The 21,565-nt window shown below is 49.5% G+C and overlaps 3 protein-coding genes across 8 annotated transcripts in view; 2 read left to right on the top strand and 1 right to left on the bottom strand.

The window, feature by feature from the left end:
* Positions 1 to 10,958, top strand: part of Zbtb46 (zinc finger and BTB domain containing 46) — a 74,104-nt gene extending 63,146 nt beyond the window's left edge. Inside the window, exons 5-6 of one of the 2 annotated variants that reach the window (XM_026413489.2) lie at positions 5,402 to 5,533; positions 9,866 to 10,958. In XM_026413489.2, coding sequence (XP_026269274.1) covers positions 5,402 to 5,491 — 90 coding nt within the window. In that variant the 3' untranslated portion in view covers positions 5,492 to 5,533; positions 9,866 to 10,958. The remainder of the gene's footprint in view (positions 1 to 5,401; positions 5,534 to 9,865) is intronic. The other variant, XM_077799924.1, reaches the window with a different exon arrangement.
* Positions 21 to 13,747, bottom strand: Zgpat (zinc finger CCCH-type and G-patch domain containing). Its single transcript, XM_026413492.2, has 6 exons — positions 13,097 to 13,747; positions 2,366 to 2,499; positions 1,970 to 2,125; positions 1,110 to 1,229; positions 621 to 1,026; positions 21 to 441 (listed from the first exon to the last, which is right to left on the bottom strand). The coding sequence occupies exons 1-6, from the start codon at positions 13,609 to 13,611 to the stop codon at positions 303 to 305; spliced, it is 1,470 nt and encodes a 489-aa protein (XP_026269277.1). The 5' UTR covers positions 13,612 to 13,747; the 3' UTR covers positions 21 to 302.
* Positions 13,748 to 13,858: 111 nt separating this feature from the next.
* On the top strand, positions 13,859 to 21,208 carry Arfrp1 (ARF related protein 1). Of its 5 annotated transcripts, XM_026413485.2 has the most exons (9): positions 13,859 to 14,121; positions 14,356 to 14,453; positions 14,868 to 14,955; positions 15,171 to 15,253; positions 19,414 to 19,495; positions 19,741 to 19,811; positions 19,949 to 20,043; positions 20,797 to 20,897; positions 20,967 to 21,056. In XM_026413485.2, exons 2-8 carry the CDS (start codon positions 14,361 to 14,363, stop codon positions 20,870 to 20,872), a joined length of 588 nt encoding a protein of 195 aa, XP_026269270.1. In that variant the 5' UTR covers positions 13,859 to 14,121; positions 14,356 to 14,360; the 3' UTR covers positions 20,873 to 20,897; positions 20,967 to 21,056. The 5 variants fall into 5 exon arrangements, with proteins under 5 accessions (XP_026269270.1, XP_026269269.1, XP_026269268.1 ...); XM_026413484.2 differs by lacking the exon at positions 19,949 to 20,043 and having other exon boundaries at positions 14,360 to 14,453; positions 20,967 to 21,208; XM_026413483.2 differs by lacking the exon at positions 19,949 to 20,043 and having other exon boundaries at positions 20,967 to 21,208.
* The last annotated feature ends 357 nt before the right edge of the window (positions 21,209 to 21,565 follow it).

Raw genomic sequence — 21,565 nt, 5'->3', positions numbered from 1 at the left:
GCCAGCTGAGTCTCCACTGATACTGTGACGAAATCATTTTAATGTCCTTGCTAAGGATACGCCCCAAGACACTGGCAGGTGGGCTCTGCAGGCAAGTAAGTGTCCAGAAGTGACTGACCCTCCAGAAGGACATCTTCACTTGGCAGTGTCCAAATACTCCAGGCTGGTGAGGCTGTTACGAATCCTAGAAGTGGGCTGTCCCCTCTTGAGAGGTATCTTAGGTGTCAGAGTGACAGCTGGTTTTCCAGCCAAGGCAGCCGGAGTTGGGGTCCCAAGACCCATCCACAGTGCATTCGAGGCCTCTAGAACTCTGTCATCTTCCTGTGGGTGTCTGCCTTCCGCTGTTCCCGCTGCAGGCCTGCCTCCTGAGCTCGGAGCTGCCCCAGCTGCCGCTGGGCTCCTGCCAGCTTCTCTTCCAGCTGGGCTGCTGCTACGCTGTGCCTAGGAACGGCCTGCTCGTCAGCATAGCTTCCTGGCCCATTGACACCACTGCTGTTGTGGACACTGCCCGACCTCTTACATCTAGCTTTCTTCAAACTCAGCAGGCACCCTCAGGTCAGGTGACCTCCCACATATGTCCTATAGGGATGGCCACCCAGCGCCCAGGGCCCCACACGTACCGGCCAGCATTCCGGGTGAGGGCCTCCTGGATGCCCTGGATGTCCCGCTGGGTACGCACAATCTTCTCCTCAGTCTGGAAGAGCCGTAGGCTCAGGGCCTGCTTGGCACTCTTGCTGGCATGGTACATGTCCTGGCTCCTCCTTCCTGGGGGGCCTGCCCCAGCCTCCAGGGCCCCAGGAGCCTGGCTCTGCAGCTTTTCATTCAGGAAGTCAAACACGTTCCGAGGGGGTGGTCGGCCCCCAGGCCCACCCCCACTCCCCTGGCACCTTGGGGGCCTGTTGGCACCAGCATGGCCCCGCTTGGTCCTCTTTTGCAGGATCTCTGCACACTGGTCCAGCGACTTCCCTCGAGGCAACACCACAGCATGAATAGGCTCCACCCGGCCTTCAGCATGTCTGCCTAAGCCTGTGAAGAAGTAGGGCTGCTGCTGCAGCTACTGACCCTCAGCTGCTCTCCAGCACCCTTCCCCCCAGGTAGCACACACTCACCCTTGCCAAACTCATAGCCCATCTTGGCGAGGAGTCTGGAGCCAATGCCACGTGTGTGTACTTCCCAGCCAGCAAAGGCAGAGCTGCAGGTCCCAGTGTCTGCAGTGCCTGATTCCACCACTGCAAGAGACAGAGGGCAATGGCTCAGCTAGGCCAGAGGTGAGTGGTGACCTGTGCTCTGGCCCGTGTTCCCCAAGAGTTCAGCTCCCAAGCAGGATACCCATCTCTTGCCAGGACTCACAAACCTGCTGTGGGTGTTCCTGGCACCTTAAGCAGGTAAGTTGACTGTACTGCAGCCTATCACTGGTTGCTGAGGATAGGGGTTCAGAAATCACCAATTCATGCCATAGGTTCCCAGGGACACCTCCCTGTCATCATCCTCCCCAACCCCTCAAGAGACTTGAACATTGCCTACCAGCTCCCTTTCCGGACACCTCCACCCAACGTATCTGGACACACACCCTCTATCTGCCAGGTTTCCTTCCACCCCCACCCACCAGGCAACAGGTCCTCAGCCTCGAAAAGCATTTGACAGAGCCACCCCTTCCTGTCCATCACGTCTACCCATCACTCCCTGTTGTCTCTTTAGCAGCTCCAGCCCCAACAGTCCTTCCTCTCCCACAGCAAGGCCAAGACCTTGCATCTCAGAGCTTGTAACTGTTGCACATGCTCCTCAAAGCCAAAGGCCAGGTCTCTGGCCCTACCCCAGGACCTCTGCTGTAGTTACCCAGGCTGAGCTGATCTCACTTTGGCCACTGACTACAGTTGTCCCCTTAGCAGGGTGCTTCTCAGGGAGAAAGCTGCCAACCTTGCTCCAGACCCCCACCATCCTGGCTCTGGGCACCACACTGCCGTTGTACCTCTGGCATAGCTTGAGTCAACCGCATCACCACTGTCTGAGTCTGATGACTCTGCAGCCTCCGTGCGCAGCGGGGGCAGAATGCTATCTCCCTCCACCACAGCCTCTTTCAGCAGCAGTGAGTCAAACTTGACTGTATAGTAGCCATTATCTACATCTGAGGAGACAAACATGGGCTGCAGGTCAACAGCTGTCATGAGCAGGCCACAGTAAGGAGCAACAAAGGAAGGGGGAAGTGAGGCAGAACTGAGGCCAGGCCAGACTTGCTCCTCTTGGGCCCAGTTGGGTCTCAATGTCCAAAGAGATAGGAAGTGGCCACAGGAAGCAGAGAAAAGACTTTTAAAGAAGGGCTTTATTCAGAAGCACCCTATCAGGGAAGTCCCCACACCAGCCTCACCAAGGATCCGTGCTGGGTGCCAGAGGCCATCCTGGTGCTTGGCCAGACACGTAGAGCCAGCCTGCAGCAAGCTCAGGTCTGGGTCCTGGAAGGGGCGCAGCTCATCCACAGAGACCACCTGCCCATGGGAGAACCTGCAGAAGGCCACAGGAGGCAAGGCTCAGGCATGGCCTATGAGGGCAAACAAGCCCAGGAACACCAAGGTCATCTGCCTGGTGCCCAGAAGGGAGAAACAGGGAGATAAACACACCAAAAAGAATATACTTTTTTTCCATCTCTCTCACATACGTTTTTTTAATTTTTTAAGTTGTAGATGGACAGCGTGACTTTATTTTATTTATTTTTTATGTGTTGCTAAGGATCAAACCCAGTGCCTCACACATGCTAGGCAAGGGTTCTGCCACTGAGCTACAGCCCCAGCCCTCTCTCATATACTTTTTTAATATTTTTTTTCTAGTTGTAGATGAACACAATACCTTTATTTTATTTAATTATTCTAATGTGGTGCTGAGGATTTAACCCAGGGCCTCGCACGTGCTAAGCGAATGCTCTACCACTGAGCCCCAGCCCCAGCCTTCTCATACACTTTTGCATGTGCATATACATACACACTTTCCCACAGGCAAACACAGACTTTCACTCATGCACACACACATAAACACACACATGCATAAACATATACACTCATACTCACAGACATACCTACATATACATGTACAGGTGCCCATAAATATACAAGCATACATATATATTCCCATGTATCCATATACATAAACTCACACACTATATTTACACGCGAATAAACACACACACGCACAAATAATATACTCATACACACTAAATATGCACACTTGAAGTCTCTCAGGATGCGCTTGGCTACTCTGAGGAGCAGATTCCTGGTATTGTTTCCAGCTTGCTAGGCTAGGGTGACAATGTGGCAGAGGGCTTGTGACTTTGGCTCACCATCATCTCCAGTTATGAAGTTCCAGACCCAATAAGTACTCATAGCAAACATGGTATAGGGTGGACGGGGTGCATGCATGTCCTGGACCCAAACCCACTAGGACAGCCTAGTCATAAGTAGCAGTGCTGAGACTCATAAATGTATATGTATATGTATATATGTGTATATATATATATATATATATATATATATATATATATATGTATTATATATACATTTAAGTACTGGAGATTGAACCCAGGCGTACTTTACCACAGAGCTATATCCCCAGCCCTTTTTATTTTTTTCCAGTTCTTCTTATTATTTTTTGTTTTGAGACAGAGTCTCATTAAGTTGCCCTTGGGCTTGCAATCCTCCTGCCTCAGCCTCCCAACTTGCTGGGATTACAAACCTATTCCACCACATTCAGCAGTATTGCAACTTTTAGATATCAGTACACCAGTAAAATTAAAATCAAAACCAAAACCAAGTTAGAGAAGAGAATGAAGAGGAAATGTGGGGACAGACACAAGACTGCAAACTTGAACCTGCCAAATAAAGACATGAAAAAGCTAACCACCAGCCACCACTGCATGTCATCATTTCATACAGGAAACTGTTAACCCCACAGGAGCAGCTGAGGGCTGGCATTCACGTCAAAACAGAGCCAGGGTTGTCTTCCTAGGCAGGAATCTGTGGGTGGGAAGGAGGGAGATGGACAGGCAGTCTCAGTAAGCTCCCCAAGTTGCACAGTGGTGGTCTGGGGTGCTGCTTCTCACCCCTGGCTATCCTGGTAAATAGGGCATTGCCACTGAGCAAACAATACCAGCAGCTGTGACACAGCTGCAAGAGCACTGTAGTGGAGGTACTGGCAGAAAAGTCTCACTCAACCAAGGACTAAAGGGATGCACTCGAAGCAACTCCTCGCCAGGTGAGTTCGGCACACATTCCCAATGTTTGACCATCAGTCAAACCTTTTTGGAGGATCCTTTATCACTAGTAGAGGCCTTAAAATTTGGCACAGATTGAGTGCTCCTTATCCAAAATGCTTAGGACCAGAAGTGTTTTAGACTTAGATTTTTTAAAATTTTGGAACATTTACAAAGACATAATGCGATATCTTGGGGGTAGAATCAAGTTAAACACGAAATTCATTTGTTTCAGATAAACCTTATACACACAGTTTAAAGTAATCCTACACAGTATTTTCAGTGTGGCTGATTTTGAACTGCTACCTGTTCACATGAGGTCAGGTGTGGAATTTTCTACTTGTGGCATCATGTCCACACTCAAAATGTTTGGGATTTTGGAACACTTCAGATTTTGAATTTTCAGATCAGGGATGCTCAATCAAACAAGTGCTTTTATGAAAGGATTTCCAAGAATATGAAAAACCTAGAAATAATCTAAAAATTTGAAGCTCGGGGAATAGTTATGGTATGTCCATGAGGCAAAAAATAAGAGATGGACAAACTGACCTGTGGAACAAAGGAGAGCAGCAAGAGCCCCATGCACATAGGAAACCTCACAACTGAGGAGTACCGCAAACATGCTAGGGAAGGATGAACTCTGGATTCAAAATCTGAGTTTTCATATATAAGACCCCCAAATTGATGACCAACATCAAAATGTCCACAGAAACACATTCCAGATGAAGTAAAGACTTAAACCTGAGAACTCTAAAAAGATCTTGAACTCTAAAAAGATCTAAGCTCAGCTAGGGCCTGGTAGGGACATCATTGAACACTTCCCACAGAAATACAAGCCTAAAACTGGAAAAAATTGTCAAGACTCACTGAAATTGATGAGAGCACACATAACACTGAAAAGAGATTAGTGACAACCCGCTCAGCTCTGGTGGAAATGGGAGGAGACAGCTGCTACATTTGGCCCGCTCCTGGGTTCAGAAAACCCATGATAGTTCTTCCAGCTTGGGAAAAAACTAAAAAGCCGAAGAGCAGATGGGGGCAGAGGCAAAACCCAGGCCCTGGCAGCTACATGTGGCAGTGCTGGCAAAAACCACTGGGAAAACAGCTCTAATCATGTGGGGTTGTGACTTCAGCTGCAGTGAACACCAGCTATGTGTTTAACAGGGAGATCCCCAGCTCTTGAGGGAAATGCATGTGGTAGGAGCTCCAAGAGAAGACCGGAGAAACCGGGAGAGAGAACAAGAGGCTAAGTGAACACGGAAGGTGCTCCCCAACCCACAGGGCCAAATGGCTGAGGTAAGAAGCCCTTGGTGCTAGAGGTATCTGAGTACCACTCCTGCCTAAATCACAGGTGACCATGGAGCTTTAAGAAGATGCAGCCCCCTCCCCGCCATACATATGTGCACGCACACACAAAGATGCAGCTCTAGGAAACCAGGCTAAAGAGCAAAAGCACATCTTAAATAAGCAGTGGTGACAGAAGCTGCACATTACAGGGGAGGCAGATTTTCTGATTTAAGTCCAGAAAACTTCACTAAAACAAACTTAGGAAAACAATTCAGAATCCAGGTATAATATATCACCTGCCTTCTGGCTCTGCTCTTTCTAATGAGATGTCATTGAATTTTCAACAAAGTTATGAGACAGGAAAACAGGAAATGTGATCTAAATTTATGGAAAAAAGCAATTGATAGAATACAACCGAGTGAGTCCAAATGCTGAGTTAAACAAGACCTCAAAACAAATATTGTAAGTATGTTTCAAGAATTAAATGATAATGATACTCACTCAAGAAACAGAATATCTTAAAAGAGGAAATTATATAAAAAGAATCAAATAGAAATGCCACAGTTGAAAAATACAATCACTGAAACAAAAAATTCGCTAAATAGAGGAGAATGATTGAGACAGGCAGAGCACAGGGGGCTTCCAGGACAGTCCAACAATTCTGTGTGGTGCTATAGCGCCGGATCATGTTACTACGCATTTGATCAAATCCACTGAACATGCAACACCCAGATGGAGCCCTGTGCACACTGTGTCTGGGTGGTGACAACGCAGGTGCTCTGGGGCATGAGGAGCTGGCCATGGGGGTTGTGCCTGCCTGGGGCAGGGGCATGCAAAGAAATTTCTGACTTCCATTCAATTTTGCTGCAAACTTAAAACTTCCCTAAAAAACAAACAAACAACAACAAAAAACCCCACCAAATTGAGGAGAAAAAAGGCATCTCAGAAGCCCTATAAAAACATCAAGCAAGGGGTTGGGGCTGGGGCTCAGTGGTAGAGCACTTGCCTAGCATGCTGGAGGCACTGGGTTTGATCCTCAGTACCACATAAAAATAAGAAAATAAAATAAAGATATTCGGTCCATCTACAACTACCAAAAAACCCAAACAATAACAATTAAAAAAAACAAAACAACAACAACAAGAAACCATCAAGAAAACCAGTACATGTGCACTGGGAGTCCAAAGGGGATGAGGCACCTGATGTGTGACTGCAAGGCCCTCCCACCCGGTGGACTAGACATCAACTCAGCTTCAAGAGGCTTTCTGAGGCTAAATGGTACAAGCGCAACGAGATCACATCCAGACATATCAATAGAAGGGTCGAAGTCAGAGAAGCATAGCAAAAGAAAAGTACAAAGGCACAGTGGTTCGGTTCATAGATGTCTCCTCATTGGAAACAATGGAGCCAGAAGGCGATGTGATGTTGTATGAGAATGCTTAAGAAGAAAAAGAACTGTCCACCAAGAGCTCTGAAGGTGACCTTCAAAGATGAAGGTGACCATACTCCAATATTCAGATGAATCAGGCGTGAATGAAAAATTACAAGGCATGCTGAAATAAGAAAATATAGCCCATTAACAGGAACAAATAAGTTAACAGAAACTACTTCTCAGCTGTGTTAATTATACCAAATAACTAAAGGTAAGCATGGATGATGAACCAAAGGAAGTGTAAGAACAAGGTATGTTGCCCCAAGGTAACCCAACAGAAGGTACCCACAGACAGGACATCATGGAAGAGCAGTGTACAATGTCCCAAACACCAGCTTCAGGGAAACCCTGAAGCTAAACAGTAGAATAGCCAGAGGAGTTGAGCTGGCAGATGAAAGAACAGAAAACCTGGAGGCAGGTCTACTGAATGAGAGAAAGGAGAGTCCAGGAGAATGAGCAAGGCCCCAGGAATCCATGGCACACCACTAGCCCCACACATCAACACTCACAAGGCAGGAGCTTCCGGAGAGGAAAGAGGGGAGCAGAAAGAGTACTCTGGAAGATGTGGAGATAATGACTGAAACATTCCACATGAGATGAAAGATCTGCATCCACAACATCCAAGAAGTGCAATAAACTCCAAATCTTTAAACTCAAAGAGGTCCAGAATGAGACTCATTACAAGCAAACTGCTGAAATCCAAAGACAGAGAATCCTGAGAAGTGCAAGACAGGAGGGACTCAGCATGTCCAAAGGATCCTCCAGAAGATTAACAGCCAGTTTCTCATCAGAAACTGCTGAAGCCAGAGGCAGTGGAACATCATTTAAAGTACTGAAAGAAAAACAAAAACACTACTGGATCAAGAAGTCCAAATCCGGCAAAACTATCCTTCCAAAATGATGAAGAAATAAAGACATTCCCATATCCAAAAAGCTAGAAGAAATGATTGTAAATATTTTTAACATAAATAAATGACAAATGTTACAGGGGATATCACATGGCACCCCATTATTAGGTACAATTTTATTTCTTTAATGTGTCAGTTAAAATATTAATTTAGGCTGGGCATGGAGGCACACACCTCTAATCCTAGCTACTCTGGAGATCAAGGCAGGAGGAAACCTGGGAAACTTAGCAAGACCATGTCTCAAAAAATAAAAAGGACTGGGGATGTAACTCAGTGATAGAGTACCCATGGTTTCAATTATGCAAAATACATACATATATACATACAAAAATTACAGACCACTATCCTTTATGGATATAGATGCAAATACCCTCAACAACACAGTAGTAAACCAATTTAGCAGCATATTCAATATACACGATGACTAACTGTGATTCATCCCAGGAATGTAAGGAGGAGCTCAATGCATGAAAACCATTCAGTATAATACACCACATTAGTAAAAGAGGAAGTAAAAAAAACTCAAAAAAACCATAATCATATTTGTTGATATAAAAGATCATTTGGAAATGGCAAACACAACTCAGGGAATGTCCTAAATTTGATGAAGAGTATCCATGGAAGACCCACAACTAATGTCATATTCAATAGTAAAAAACAGAAAGCTTTCCCCCCTAAGACCAAGAAAAAAAGAAAGAAAAACACAAATACACACATACTCTTACCACTTTTATTATACAATGTAGCAAGTTCCAGTTAGAGCAATTAAGCAAGAAAAAGAAATAAAAGCCATATAAGTTGGATACAACTAAAATCTCTATTCAGAGATAACATGATCCTATAAACAGAAAATCTTTAAAAGTTACAAAAACCTACAAAACCACAAAAAACTCCTATTAAAGCTAATAAACAAATTTTAGCAAAGGACACAAAATCAACATACAAAACTCAGTTGTATTTCTACACATTGGAAATGAACAATTTAAAAATGTAATTAAGAATATTAAGTAAATTCTATTTATAAGACCATCAAAAGGAATATTAAAAATAAGTCAAACCCAAAACATGTAAGATCTGTACATTACAAAATATAATTGGAAGAGAATACTGCTAATACTATTAACAATCTTATTAAGATTGGTCTATGTATTCAATCCCTAACAAAACTCCAAATGCCAGGCTGGGGTACAGCTCAGTGGCAGAGCACCTGCCTAATATGTGCAAGGACCTGGGTTCAATCACACACACTCTCTGATACATGCTATAACACAGATGAAACCTGAAAATACTATGTTAAGGGCCGAGGATGAGGCTCAGTGTTAAAGTGCCCAACCAGCATGTGCAAGGCCCTGGATTCAATCCTCAGGACCACTCACATGCACACACACTGTGTTAAATGAATCCAGCCAAAGAACAAAGGACAAATGCTGGATTATTCTACTTGTACAAGGCACCTAGAAAAGGCAGATGAAGAGAGACAAAGTAGAGGTTCTCAGAGGCTGGGGGAGAGGGTCCTGGAATTACTTACTCAATGAGTACAGTTTCTGTTTGGGAAGAAAATGTTCTGAAAATAGATAGTGGTGGTAATGACTTTTTTTGGGGGGGTGGAGGGTGGGTATGGAATCCAGGGCCTGCATATGCCAGGCAAGTGCTCTGCCACTATGCCACATCCCTAGTCCTGACAGTGATGATTATGATATACTGTGAATGTCAATTAATGCTACTCAATTGAAGGCTTAAAAATGGTTAAAACGGGACCCCTTGTCATACATATTTTACCACAACATTTAAAAATTAATAATGTAACATGAAAAACCAATGAATTGTATGCTTTATATGGGTGAACTGTATGCCATGTCAATTAAATCTCAACAGAATTTTGTTTTGCTTTTTTTTTTTGGTAATGCTATGGATCAAGCATAGGTTCTCACACATGCTAAACAATGTTCTACGACTGAACTACTATCCCCAATCACTCAATGTAATTTTTTTTTTTTTTAGTGAAGGAAAGAACAAAATATGGAAATGAAGAACAAGATAAAGAGAGAAAGCAACAAATATTAAAGATAAGTGAAGAGTTAGTATGGACAACAAGACATATACTATGCACTGTAATTCAAGAAAACTTTCCTGATGGGCTGGGGTTATGGCTCAGTGGTAGAGCGCTTGCCTAGTGTGTGTGGGGCACTGGGTTGGATCCTCAGCACATTAAAAAAATAAAGTTATATGTCCATCTAAAATATATTTTTAAAAAACTTTCCTGAAATGAAAAATATTTGTAATTACCTATGTTGAAAGACTATACCATGCTGACAGTATCACTTTAGTATGATTCACAGTGACATGCATCATGGTAAAACTACTGAATTTTACAGGGAAAGAAATGTGTGAGCCAAAATTTATACCCAATAAAACTGGCCTTTGAACATAAAGAATACAAACACAACTTTTCCAATAAGCAGCTCTCCAGAAATGCCACTCTAGGAGCCCACCACTCACCTAGAGATAGATGAGCCTCAGATAACCAAGTAACCCAACTACCCAACATGGATTGATGGCACACACAGCATAGGCCCTTGCAGAGCTGAGATGATGGGCTAAGATGACCACACAGTACATAATGGAGACCTAGTGCCATCGTAAAACACAAGAATGCAGGTCGTGGATAAAAACACTTCCCACAGTTTTCAGTCATTGCAACTGGTGCTGTTAGTCCAAGTGCAATTGCTCTCAGAACGCTGTGTACCTACAACGGGATGACAAAAAGCAACGAGAGGAAATTTGGAGTCTATGATCCCCTGAGCCCCTGAGAACCAGAACCCTGGGGTAGAGAAGGAAATTCAGATGTGATCCAAAAGAGACTGAATGAAAACGCTAGATGTTAATTTGAATTGTGAATACCTATATGAACTCACATGTATTTTACTCTTAAAAATACAGGTGGATAGGTGGGTGCACTAGAGCATGCCTGTTATCCACAGTAACTTGGGAGACTGAGAAGGATCAAAAGTTTGGGGCCAGCCTTGGCAACTGAGGAAGACCCTGTCTTAAAATAAATAAAATAAAGGATTGGGAATGAAGTTCAGTGGTAGAGTTCTGGGTTCAATCTCTAGTACCAAAAACAAACCCAAAACTGAACAGGTGCATGGTCTTGTTATCTCAGGCAGCCTATATACATATACATCCACTGTTCCCTGTTTCCTAGCTCTGCCACCTAAAACATGTAGAAACAATGACCAGCCTGCATTCGTATTATGCACGCTGAAGGTCTAGTGCCCCTGAGTTCAATCCCCAGTAACACCCCCCCCCCCAAAAAAAGCTCAGTACATACACCACTTACAGACACACATCTGTAGAGGATCATCATGTACTAGAAGGGTATGTACCAAGTTTGGTGACAGCAGTCTCTCAGGAGGAGAGTAAAACAGAGAGATTGGGGGTAGAAAGGTACTTTATATTATTGGTACCATTTTATTTCTTTTATTTTAAAAATTACAAGCTGGGTACAGTGGTGCATGCCTGTAAGCCCAGCTACTGAGGAGGCTGAAGCAGGAGGATGATAAGTTTGAGACCAGCCTCAGCAAAATAGCAAGACCCTGTCTCAAAATAAAAATTAAAAAGACTGGGGCTGTAGATCATTGGTACAATCCCCAATATCTATCTATCTATCTATCAATCAATCAATCAAGATGGAGATGCAGCTCAGCAGTAGAGCACCTCTGGGTTGAATTTCCAGTACTTCAAACCATCTTTATCATCATCATTATCATTGTCCAAAACAAGTCCAAGAAAACAACTTAGCCTAGGGTGCTGGCGAGGCAAGTGTTTGTGAGATGCTTCAAAGTCTTCAGATTGGACCTAAAGCTGACAGAGGAAGCACTGCTGATGAACAGTGCTGGGGCTGGTGACCTTGGGCAACTTAGTGCTTCAGAGCCCATCTCTCCATCTGTAAAATGGAGTGACTGCAGGGCTTACCTATAGTGTTGCTGCACAGGTCAGTGAGCATGTGCAAATCTCTTGGAACAGCACCTGGGCCAAAGGAAACAAGCCAGCAGCAAACTAGATCTCTCATTGTAGGGAACACAATGCAGGAACTTGGTAACCCTCAGAGACAGTGGCAAGAAGATGATCTAGCTGCTGGTTATACAGACATGTCCACTTGGTGAATATTGATGACAGGCACCTTTGTGCAGGGGTGGGGAGGGAGGAAGAGAGGGAGGAAAGGAGGGAAGAAGGAAAGGAAAAAATGTGCCAAGAGTCTACTAAGAAATATGATATCCAGTTAGGTGCAGTAGCATAAACTTATAGTCCCAGTCATTTACGAAAATGGCAACTTAGCAAGATCATATGTCAAAATCAAAATCAAAATGGGTGAAGTACAATGTAGCTCAGGGTTAGAGTCAGCTGAGGTTCAATCCCACACAGCAAAACAAAACAAAAAGGTCCAGTAGTCATCCTGAACTACTGGCTTAAAAGACAATCAACTATGAAATGTTTTAGTGAATACTCCTTCTAAAGATGAAGTAAAAACAAAACTATGTGTTGAGGGGGAAAAAAAATAGACACCATGGCAGTAAATGAGGGCATTTGCATTTGATGAGGTGATGCCATCCCATTCCTCAGATGTAAAGATGCAGACATTATTTATTCAATATCCTCAACAAGTAGATCATAGGTGCACCCTGAAGCACTTACGGGCAAAAATAAAAAAGGAACTTCTGGAATTTGCTTTAAAATAGTCCGGGGGGGGGGGGAGACAAAAGGTAGAGCAAAGGAAAACAGATGTAAAATTGGAAAATGTGATAAATAATGAAGCTGGCAGTTGTCACCGCTCTAATCTTGTGCATGTTTGAAAACTCTTCTAAATCCTGGGGTTTGAGGTGCAAGTCAGTGGCAGAGCGCTTGCCCAGTATGTGGATTGATCCTCGACACCGCCAAAAAAAAAGCTAATTTTAAGGTTCACTCTGGAGAGTAAAGTGATCATGGGCAGGTATTGTTCTTTACAATATAAATCCAGACTTATTGATTTCTCAAAAAAAAAAAAAAAAAATCCAAGTAAACATGAGGCTGGGGCTTGGTGGTAGAGCGCTGGCCTAGCATGGATGAGCACCACATAAAAACAAATAAATAAAATAAAGGTACGTGTCCATCTACTACTAAAAAAAAAAGAAAAGTCGAGTACACGCCTCACCCCGACACCGCTGCAACTCCCCAGGCAGGGCAAGGCCTCACCTGCAGCTGTCCTTGAAGCGGCACTTCCCCTCCAGGAAGAACGGGCAGGCCTTCAGGGACTTGTGAGTGGGGTAGAGGTAGAGCACGCGCACGCCCGCCGAGCCGTCCTCGGCCGCCTCGGTGCCCACCACCATGGCGTTGTGGTACTCCAGCGTGCCCCACGCACTGCGGTAGGGGGCGTTCACTTTGGCGCCGCTCAGCTCTCCCGGGTCCGGGTCCGGGTCCGGGTCCGCGCGCCCGGGCTCCGCGGGTCCCGGCCCCGCCTCTCCCTCCGGGGCCACCTCCGGGCCGGCGGGCACCCCCGCGGCCTCGGCGTCCAGCGCGGCCAGCAGCTTGCTCTTGCGGACGGACACCAGGCTGGCCTCGGTGAGCCCGATCAGCTCGCGCAGGTCGGCCTGCAGCTGGCGCAGGTCGGCCTGCTCGGCCGCCTCCAGGCCGGCCCCCAGGGCCAGCTCCACCTGCCGCAGCTGGGCGCGGTAGGTCTGCAGGGCCGCCTCCAGGCTCTCCTCGTCCATCTCGACGGCCGCGCGGGTCCGGGAGGGGCGCGGGCGGAGCGGCGGGAGCGCGGCCAGGGGTGCCGGCTCGGCCGCTCGCCCGTAACGGCAGGCTCGCTCAGGCGCGCGGCAGCCGGCCCCGCCGCCTCCGCGCCGCCGTCCAGGGCCCGCCGGCCTCTACGCCACCGCGGCGGCGCCCGCCTTCCGCCCGCCGCGGGCACTTCCTCCCGAGCGCCGCCACCGCCGGAAGTGCCGCCACCGCCGGAAGTGCCCGCGCGCGGGGGCCGCCGGGACGCGGCCTAGTCCCGGCCTCGACCCGCGTCCAGTCTAGCGCCGCGCGGGGCGTCAACGCGGGGTCGGCCGAGTCAGGACCTCAGCGGCAGAGGCTCCAAAGTCGCTGCGGAGGCTGCGGCGTCGGTGCGGGCGCAGGTGGGCCGCGGCGGGTGCGGCACCAGAACCCGGCCCCGCCAGTGAGCGCTTCGGGAACTGGCTGGCCCTGGGCCGCGGCTGCAAGTTGCAGGCGTGTTCCAAGTACGTGGTCCAGAGGGCCAGAGGCTGGGGAGGCGGAGACGGAAGGGACGGGAAAGGGCCTGGACTCTGAAAGGCCGGCCATGGCCACCCGCGGAACGAGCTGCGGTGGGAGTGGTCGGGGAAGAGCTGGGTCAGGGGTCTTCCAGAATGGCCGGGAACGCCCGGACTCGAGTTGAGCTGCCCGCGGGAGTGGGGTGCTGGCGGTGCGCACCGTGACGCCTCTCGGGTCCCCAGGCAGGATGTACACACTGCTGTCCGGGCTGTACAAGTACATGTTCCAGAAGGATGAGTACTGCATCCTGATCCTGGGCCTGGACAACGCCGGGAAGACGGTAGGTGCCCGCCTGCCCGGCCCCTCCCTGCCGGGGTCTGCTGGGGGTTATACCCAGAGCTGCTGTGCACCACAGGGCCGTGATCACCACCAGATTCTTGAAGAGCAGCACACGGATCTGTTTGGTTTCTCTTTTTGTTTTTTAAAGGTTAGACCCGTAATCCCAGCAATTTAGGAGGCTGAGGCGGGAAGATGGCAAGTTCAGAATCAGCCTCAGCAATTTACCAGTTCCTAAGCAATTTAGTGAGACCCTGTCTCAGAATTTTAAAAAGGTGGGGGTGGAGTGGAGACGTAGCTCAGTGATAAAGCACCCTTGGGTTAATGCTCTGGTACAAAAAATAAGCAAATAAAAAATAAGAGTATTTGAGAAACACACGTGGAAAACTGCCTTAGCTGCCTTTTCCTTTCTCCTCAGACCTTCCTGGAGCAGTCGAAAACCCGGTTTAACAAGCAGTACAAGGGCATGAGTCTATCTAAAATCACTACCACCGTGGGTCTAAACAGTAAGATGCACCTTAAAGCTGTGGATTTAGGGGTACCCCTAAGGATGCTGTTATGGCCACAACTCAGCCCATCAGTGGCCAGAGCCCTGTGTGTTAGGCTGCTTCCCAGACCCCTGTGGGTGGCACCAGAGTGTTTTGCCCTTTCCGTAGGAGAGCTGGGACTTGGTGTGTCAAAGACTAATGTCATGAGCTGGCCCATTCTCTCTTCTCCCCAGTTGGTACTGTAGATGTGGGAAAGACTCGCCTCATGTTCTGGGACTTAGGAGGACAGGAAGAGCTGCAGTCCTTGTGGGACAAGGTAAGACATACAAGTCTGTCCCCACAGCATTTCTTTGCAGATAATAGCCCTTGGTCTTCCTGTGTGAAAGTCCATTATCCACTTTTTCCCCTGAGAGTTCTCTCTGGTTCTGTCCCAGGTTTCCCAGTCACTCCCTGATTCATTCCAGCCAGACATGCTGCTAGAGTCATCACAAAAGTGGCAGCAGGGGATTCCTGTGGTGGTCAGCACAGAGCACTTCCTGGGGGAACACAGAGAGCTGCAACCTGTCTTTTGGCAGTTAATGATGGAAAGGGTTGCTCTAAACCAGCAGGCCAGGAATGGGGTTTACCTGGGCATTTTAAGGCATCTGGCTCAGGACCACGTCAGTTCTTTTTGAGCATTTTGGGGAACAGTCAAACTAGGAATAACTTTGGGGTAAGCCAACACTTACCAAGTGTTGGCTCAAGCTTGCTGGGAAAATCAGGCAGCTGGCCTGGTCACAAAGTCATCAAGGCATCTGTTTCTCAGCATAAGAGAAAAAATGGGAGAAGCAGGAGGTCTCTTCACCACCACCATCGCTTGCCAAGTGAGGACGCACTTGTTTCCTTCCTGCTTAGAGTAATTTTGTTGCCGGTCACCACAGGATACAGGCAAAAATGGCAAGAATCAGATGAGGGGTGGGCACAGAACCTGCATCTGCAGGTGGATCCGCCTGTCTTAATTCTAGCTCATTATACATTTTTCTCTGGTAGCTTTTTCCCCATACCAGGGAGTGTCCTCAAGCAGACAGAAACTGCTTCCTGTTTTGATGTAGGTTATGGGCATTTCTGAGACCCCAGTGTGGTACCCCTCTCCATACACAGCCTAGATTATACTGTGGGTTCAGCTCAACCTATGCCAGGCACTGGGTCCGGTACTGAGCAGGACAGACCTGGCCCTTCCCTTAGGGAACTCCTGTCCCATGGGTTGGACTGTGGGTTTAGGGGAGCCCAGTGCTATAGTGCAGATGCCTCAGCTACCCTCATACACAGTATCCAGCCAGGCATGGTGGAACATGCCTGTAATCCCAGGGAGGCCAAGACAGTAGGATTCCAAGTTCAAGGTCAGCCTCAGCAATGTAGCAACACCCTGTCTCAAAAAATAAAAAGGGGGCTGGGGATATAACTCTGTTGTTAGAGTGCTTGTCTCACGTGCCCAAGGCCCTGGGTTCAATCCCCAGCACCACTCAAATAAAATAAAATAAAAGAGTTAAGAGATGTAACTTAGTGGAAAAGTGTCCCTGGGTTCAGTCCCCAGACTGCATAAAAGAAAAGAAAATACAAAAACCTGAGGACCTGCACTTGATTCTGACCTTGGTCTCCTTTCTTGGGTCCCATCAAAGTGTTCTGTCCTACCCTGACTTCTAGTCAAGAGGATGGTGTTGGTCCTGTGGCCCGAAGATGGACAGAGAATAAGCCAAGTCAGGGTCTTCTCATCTAAATGCAGATGCAACTGGGGAACCAGGGTCTCAGGAATGGAGGCCAGGATGGGTTGGGCATAGTGTGCACATTGGGGATCTGTGCTGGGAAGGCAGCAAGGAGGGTACAGGACTGAGCAGGGGGAAACGTCACTTTGGGTGATGGGGTCAGCAGGGCCTTGGCAAGCTGGGAGTACAGGAGGAGAGTTGCTTGTCACAGCTATACCATGTTGGACAAAGATGACTAGGACTCCTGTCACCGGTGTGGATAGGTGTGACCTGGTAAGATGGCTCTTAGCAGCCAAAGTGGGTCCTGCAATAGCCAAAGTGCCTGCCACTGGGTAGCAAGACTGCAGTGGGGCCCCGTGGCCAGCTGCATACCACTTGTGTTCATATCTTTGCTCTGGGGAATGGCTCTTCTCAAGAGGAGGCTGGCCTAGGAGAATGTGGGCCTGTAGTCTTGGCACCTGATCCTGGGCTGTGTTCATCTTTGTTGCCACCAAGGGTCTGAGCCCTTGTCCAGATGGCTCACTGGGTTTCTCTGCCCCTGCCAACTGGTGTCAGTTACCTTGCCAAGGTGGGGTCTCCCAGACAGCCATGGTTTATGACTCAGCAACTCTGTGGAGCATTTGCTGCTTTAGTGAGTAGACCTCCAACCCCACAGAGCCCTCAGTTATGGGGACAGTCAGCCGAGTCCCCCATAGGTTACTGGGAGGGACAGGAAGTGGCCTATATTCCACTGTGGTCCCTGAATGCTGTGACCTCCTTGTTGGAGCCCAGTACCTCAGGTCTCTAACTGGGAGTGCTGATCTCATCCTGAGGCCTGGCCCCCTGCAGGCTGCCGCTAGGTGAATACTGTGGCTGGCCCAGCCCTGCGTGAGACTGTCCAGGTGTGGGGCCCATGCCATGATAGTGGCTTACAGGAGCCTCTGGGGCTGGTGTGACATATTGGATCATGGGCTGACATCTCATGGTAGGAGTACCCATTGCTGCTGAGATTAATTTGACTCCAGAGTTCCTCTGATTTCCTTGAGGATCACACCCTATTGAGCCTCAGCCCTGTTGTTGTCACTGTCAGGCTGCATCCCTGGTGGTGGTTCCCACAGCCTTGGTGAGTGGAGCCTGTGCCATTAGGCTTGTGCTCTGCCACCACAGTCACCGCCTCTCACCCAGTGCTACATCCCTGCACTGGGCTAGCCAAATCACTTTATCCCCAGCAGCTGCTCTGGTGGACCTTACATAGGCACCAAGGCCTCTACTCCTTGTGCCTGCTGCTTGCCTCTGCTCCAGGCCCTGTGTCCATGCTGTCCACAAGTTGGCACACATGCATCTCAGGCCACGACTTCTCACACAAGCAGGTGAGCTGCTCTTCAGCTCTGGCTTGTCCTTACCTGTCTAGCTGACCCATGCTTGAGTATTTCCCTTTCTGGTTGTTCAGGGCTTTCTTACATGGCCAGAGGTGTGTTGCATCTGTTGGAGAGCTAATGTGCCATTCCCATCTCACTGGCTGTCTCTGAGTCATTCATCTTGTGCGTGGTAGGTGTTCAGGGTGGCTCTGAGTTCCAAGGTCTGAGACCCAGTTATCCTATCTGTGCCTTGCTCATGCACTTCAGGTGCTACTGGGACTCACTGGGCTGGCTATAGACCCTCTGGTAGAACCTGCCAGCTCCTGAGTCTGTAGCAAGAGGCCAGCCTATTGCCCAGCCCTCCTGGAGATGGCAGTCTGTGTGCCAGGCCTAGTTCCAGGCCAGAGCAGCTCCTGTGTATGGGTCTCACTGTAGAACCCAGGAGGACATCTGGAACTGAGCCTCCTGCTTCTCAGGTGCAGTGGCTTATCTGTTCCTGGACCAGAAGCCCTAAGGCTCTTGCAGAGCTAGCAGCCTGCTCCTTCTCCAGTTAATGCCCACCTGAGGGGTGCATGTGACCACTGGCTTGTCTTGTTCTTCAAGAGCACATCCTGGTACTCGTCAATGCCGAGTACCATTGTGCTGGGACAGGAGAGTTGGTGTAGCCCCGGGTGAAGTGGCAGGCATGCTGTTATCTGTGCCACAAGGATATGGCAGTCTCCCAAATTCTGTTCTGCTTGGGGTGAAAATACACCTGCTGAATCTTTGGCTGTTGCCATGTAGACCTGCACCTCCTGTGTCTGCCTTGCCCTCTGTCTTGCCCCAGTAGTGCTGCCCACTGATCACCCTTGGTGAGCCCAGGACTGGCCATGTCCAGCCTGCAGAGGTCTGAACTCAGTAGGGCTGACTATCCTGGCAGGGGCAGGGCAGCTTTGTAGGTTTCTCCGAGTGCCTTGTCAGAAACATGCCTGTCCCTCTTGCATCCCCTTTGCTGTGCTCCCCCTTGTGCCAGGTGCTACACAAACCCCCAGGTGCACTCCTCACGGAGACCAGGCTAAGATCTGGACTTCTCTCAGCCCTGTTTCTTTAATGCCACCATCAGTCACGGCCGCAGGTGGGTTCTCAGGATAGCACCTAGGCAGGAGAAGGATGACTCCATCATCAGGGTCAACAGGCCTTTCCCTAAAGGCCCTGGATGTGTGTCTACAACTGAGCTCCCCCAGCTCCAGAAAGCACCCCAGCAGATCTTCCCCTTGGGGCTGCACCTGTTACCTGACTGTGGCCCCTGAGGTGAGAATCTTCCTTTTATGGACCCCTCCTGATGGCCATGACAGGGAGCTTGGCCAAGTCCACCCTTGGCAGGGTGGTGGCTCCAGCCATCTTCCATGTCTTCCTAGTACTATGCAGAGTGCCATGGTGTCATCTATGTCATCGACTCCACTGACGAGGAGAGGCTGTCCGAGTCGAAGCAGGCATTTGGTGAGTGTCACCCAGATAGAGCAGAGACAAGAATCTATGTCCCAGGGCTGTGTGGGGAGAAGTGAGGGGAGGTCGGATCTAGCCTGGACATGGTCCAGTCTGGTCCATGTGTTTGGAGCTGGCTTCCTGGCATGTGAGGGGAGGGTGAAAGGAGAGTTGGTGCCACTCTCCATGCTCGTGGGCCCCGGGCACTGCCTGCTATCAGGATGCAGGGTGCAAGGTGCTGCCTGTTGTACCCTCTCCAGAGAAGGTGGTGGCAAGCGAGGCGCTGGACGGTGTCCCCATCCTGGTGTTGGCCAACAAGCAGGATGTGGAGGTGAGCCCCACACAACTTCTCTGGAGTCCCTGTATCCCAACTATAAGGAGAGTGGTGTGTGTGTACCCTCATGCTGAGGGCGCCACGTCCTTCTGGGTGCACAGAGCTCTTGAGCCCTCTCTGTCTCATGTGCTCAGGACCTCCAGCTCCCGGAGCCCAGTTCCTCTCTGAGTGTCCTGGAGCTCTCATCACTAGGCAGACCCATCCTCGCTGTAGGCGCTCTCACCCTGCTGTAGGTACCACCCTCTTCCCTAGGGAAGTGCCAGGATTTTGGTGAGGGGAGGGTAGCACCCCAGAGACATATTCCTTCTCTGTGGGCATCTTTTCCCCTCTGGAGGGTGACTGTGCTCTGTCCTAGAGTGGGACTGGGGAGACCCAGGTGAAAGCTCTGAGCTCAGAAGTTGTGAGGGGCCCTTGAGTGAGAGTCAGCTCTGACCCCAGCCTGTCGCCACCATCATTGGAGCCAATGTCTGTACCAAACCTCCCCCGAGCCTTTGGGACCACTTGGAGGTGATGCTGCCATGGAGAGGCTCTGCACAGAAGCAGCTGCAGACCACAGTGGCTGCCAGTGTCTGGAGGGCCACGGAAAGCATCACTCTCCGGAAGTGCCTCTGCCCCTTCCCTAGCCTGTCCCACATGGCCTGTCTCCCTTGCTTCCTTGCAGACCTGCCCCACCAGCCCTGCTCCTGCGTCTGGAAACCACTAATGGGGGTTGTCTGTCACGGGGTGGGGTCTTCTTTCAGGGAAGGGTGAGCGGAGAAGCCACCCCATGGCTGACACTGCCACTTCCCCCTCCCTCACCCTGCCCACCAGGGCCACTGAGACCCACTGCCTTGCTACCTGGCTTGTGTCAGCTCCCTACTTGGAGCCCTCGTTCTCACTGTGGCTGCTGTAGGGACTGTTGTCAGGGTGGGGGTGGTCCTTGTCATGCAGCCTGGATGGGGCAGGCATGGGGGCTGCTTCTTAGGGCCTCCTCTTCCCCCAGACTTGCCTTTCAATTCCTGACATCAAGACTGCGTTCAGTGACTGCACCTGCAAGATTGGCAGGCGAGACTGCCTGACCCAAGCCTGCTCTGCCCTCACGGGGTGAGTGGGCCTCCCCAATAGGGGCCTGGGCATGGAGGCCGACTCTGCCTCACACCACTGTCTCTACAGCAAAGGAGTGCGCGAGGGCATCGAGTGGATGGTGAAGTGCGTCGTGCGGAACGTCCACCGGCCACCACGGCAGAGGGACATCACATAGGCACACCTGAGCCTTGCCTTGGATGGCCCTTCTGCAAGTGCTGAAGAAGCTCGCTCCCCGCCACGGGCTCCTGTGCCATGGGGCTGGGGGTTGGGTTTGCTTTGCCTTTTGCTTCCTTCATTTGCTCTGTGTTTTCTGTAAGACAAACTCCTCTGTCTGGAAAACTGTAGGCATCCAGAGGCTTCTGCCAAGAGGCGCCGGGCAGCTGGGCCCACCTGGCTCCAGGCAGGCCACCACAGGCTGGGAGCCCTTCCCAGTCCAGGCATGGAGCTGGGTGAGGCCCTGGTGGACAGGCTGCCCTTGAGGCCTGCCTGCCCATTCAAGGTGGGGTTTTTAGGGAAATGGGTTGGAAATGAGGATCTGGCTCTGGTGGGTATTCTGTCCAGCTTTCCCATGAGGAGGCAGGTATGGCTATGCCTCATATTGGAGGTGGTCTGGGGCTGGTCTTACCTTGAGAGGATCTGGTCCACAGCAGGGCCCTGGGCTTTGGTGGAACCTTGGGACGGAGTGG

Source organism: Urocitellus parryii, chromosome 6, assembly GCF_045843805.1.
Source record: "Urocitellus parryii isolate mUroPar1 chromosome 6, mUroPar1.hap1, whole genome shotgun sequence".
NCBI lineage: Eukaryota > Metazoa > Chordata > Mammalia > Rodentia > Sciuridae > Urocitellus > Urocitellus parryii.
This window is presented reverse-complemented; position numbering and strand designations above follow the sequence as displayed.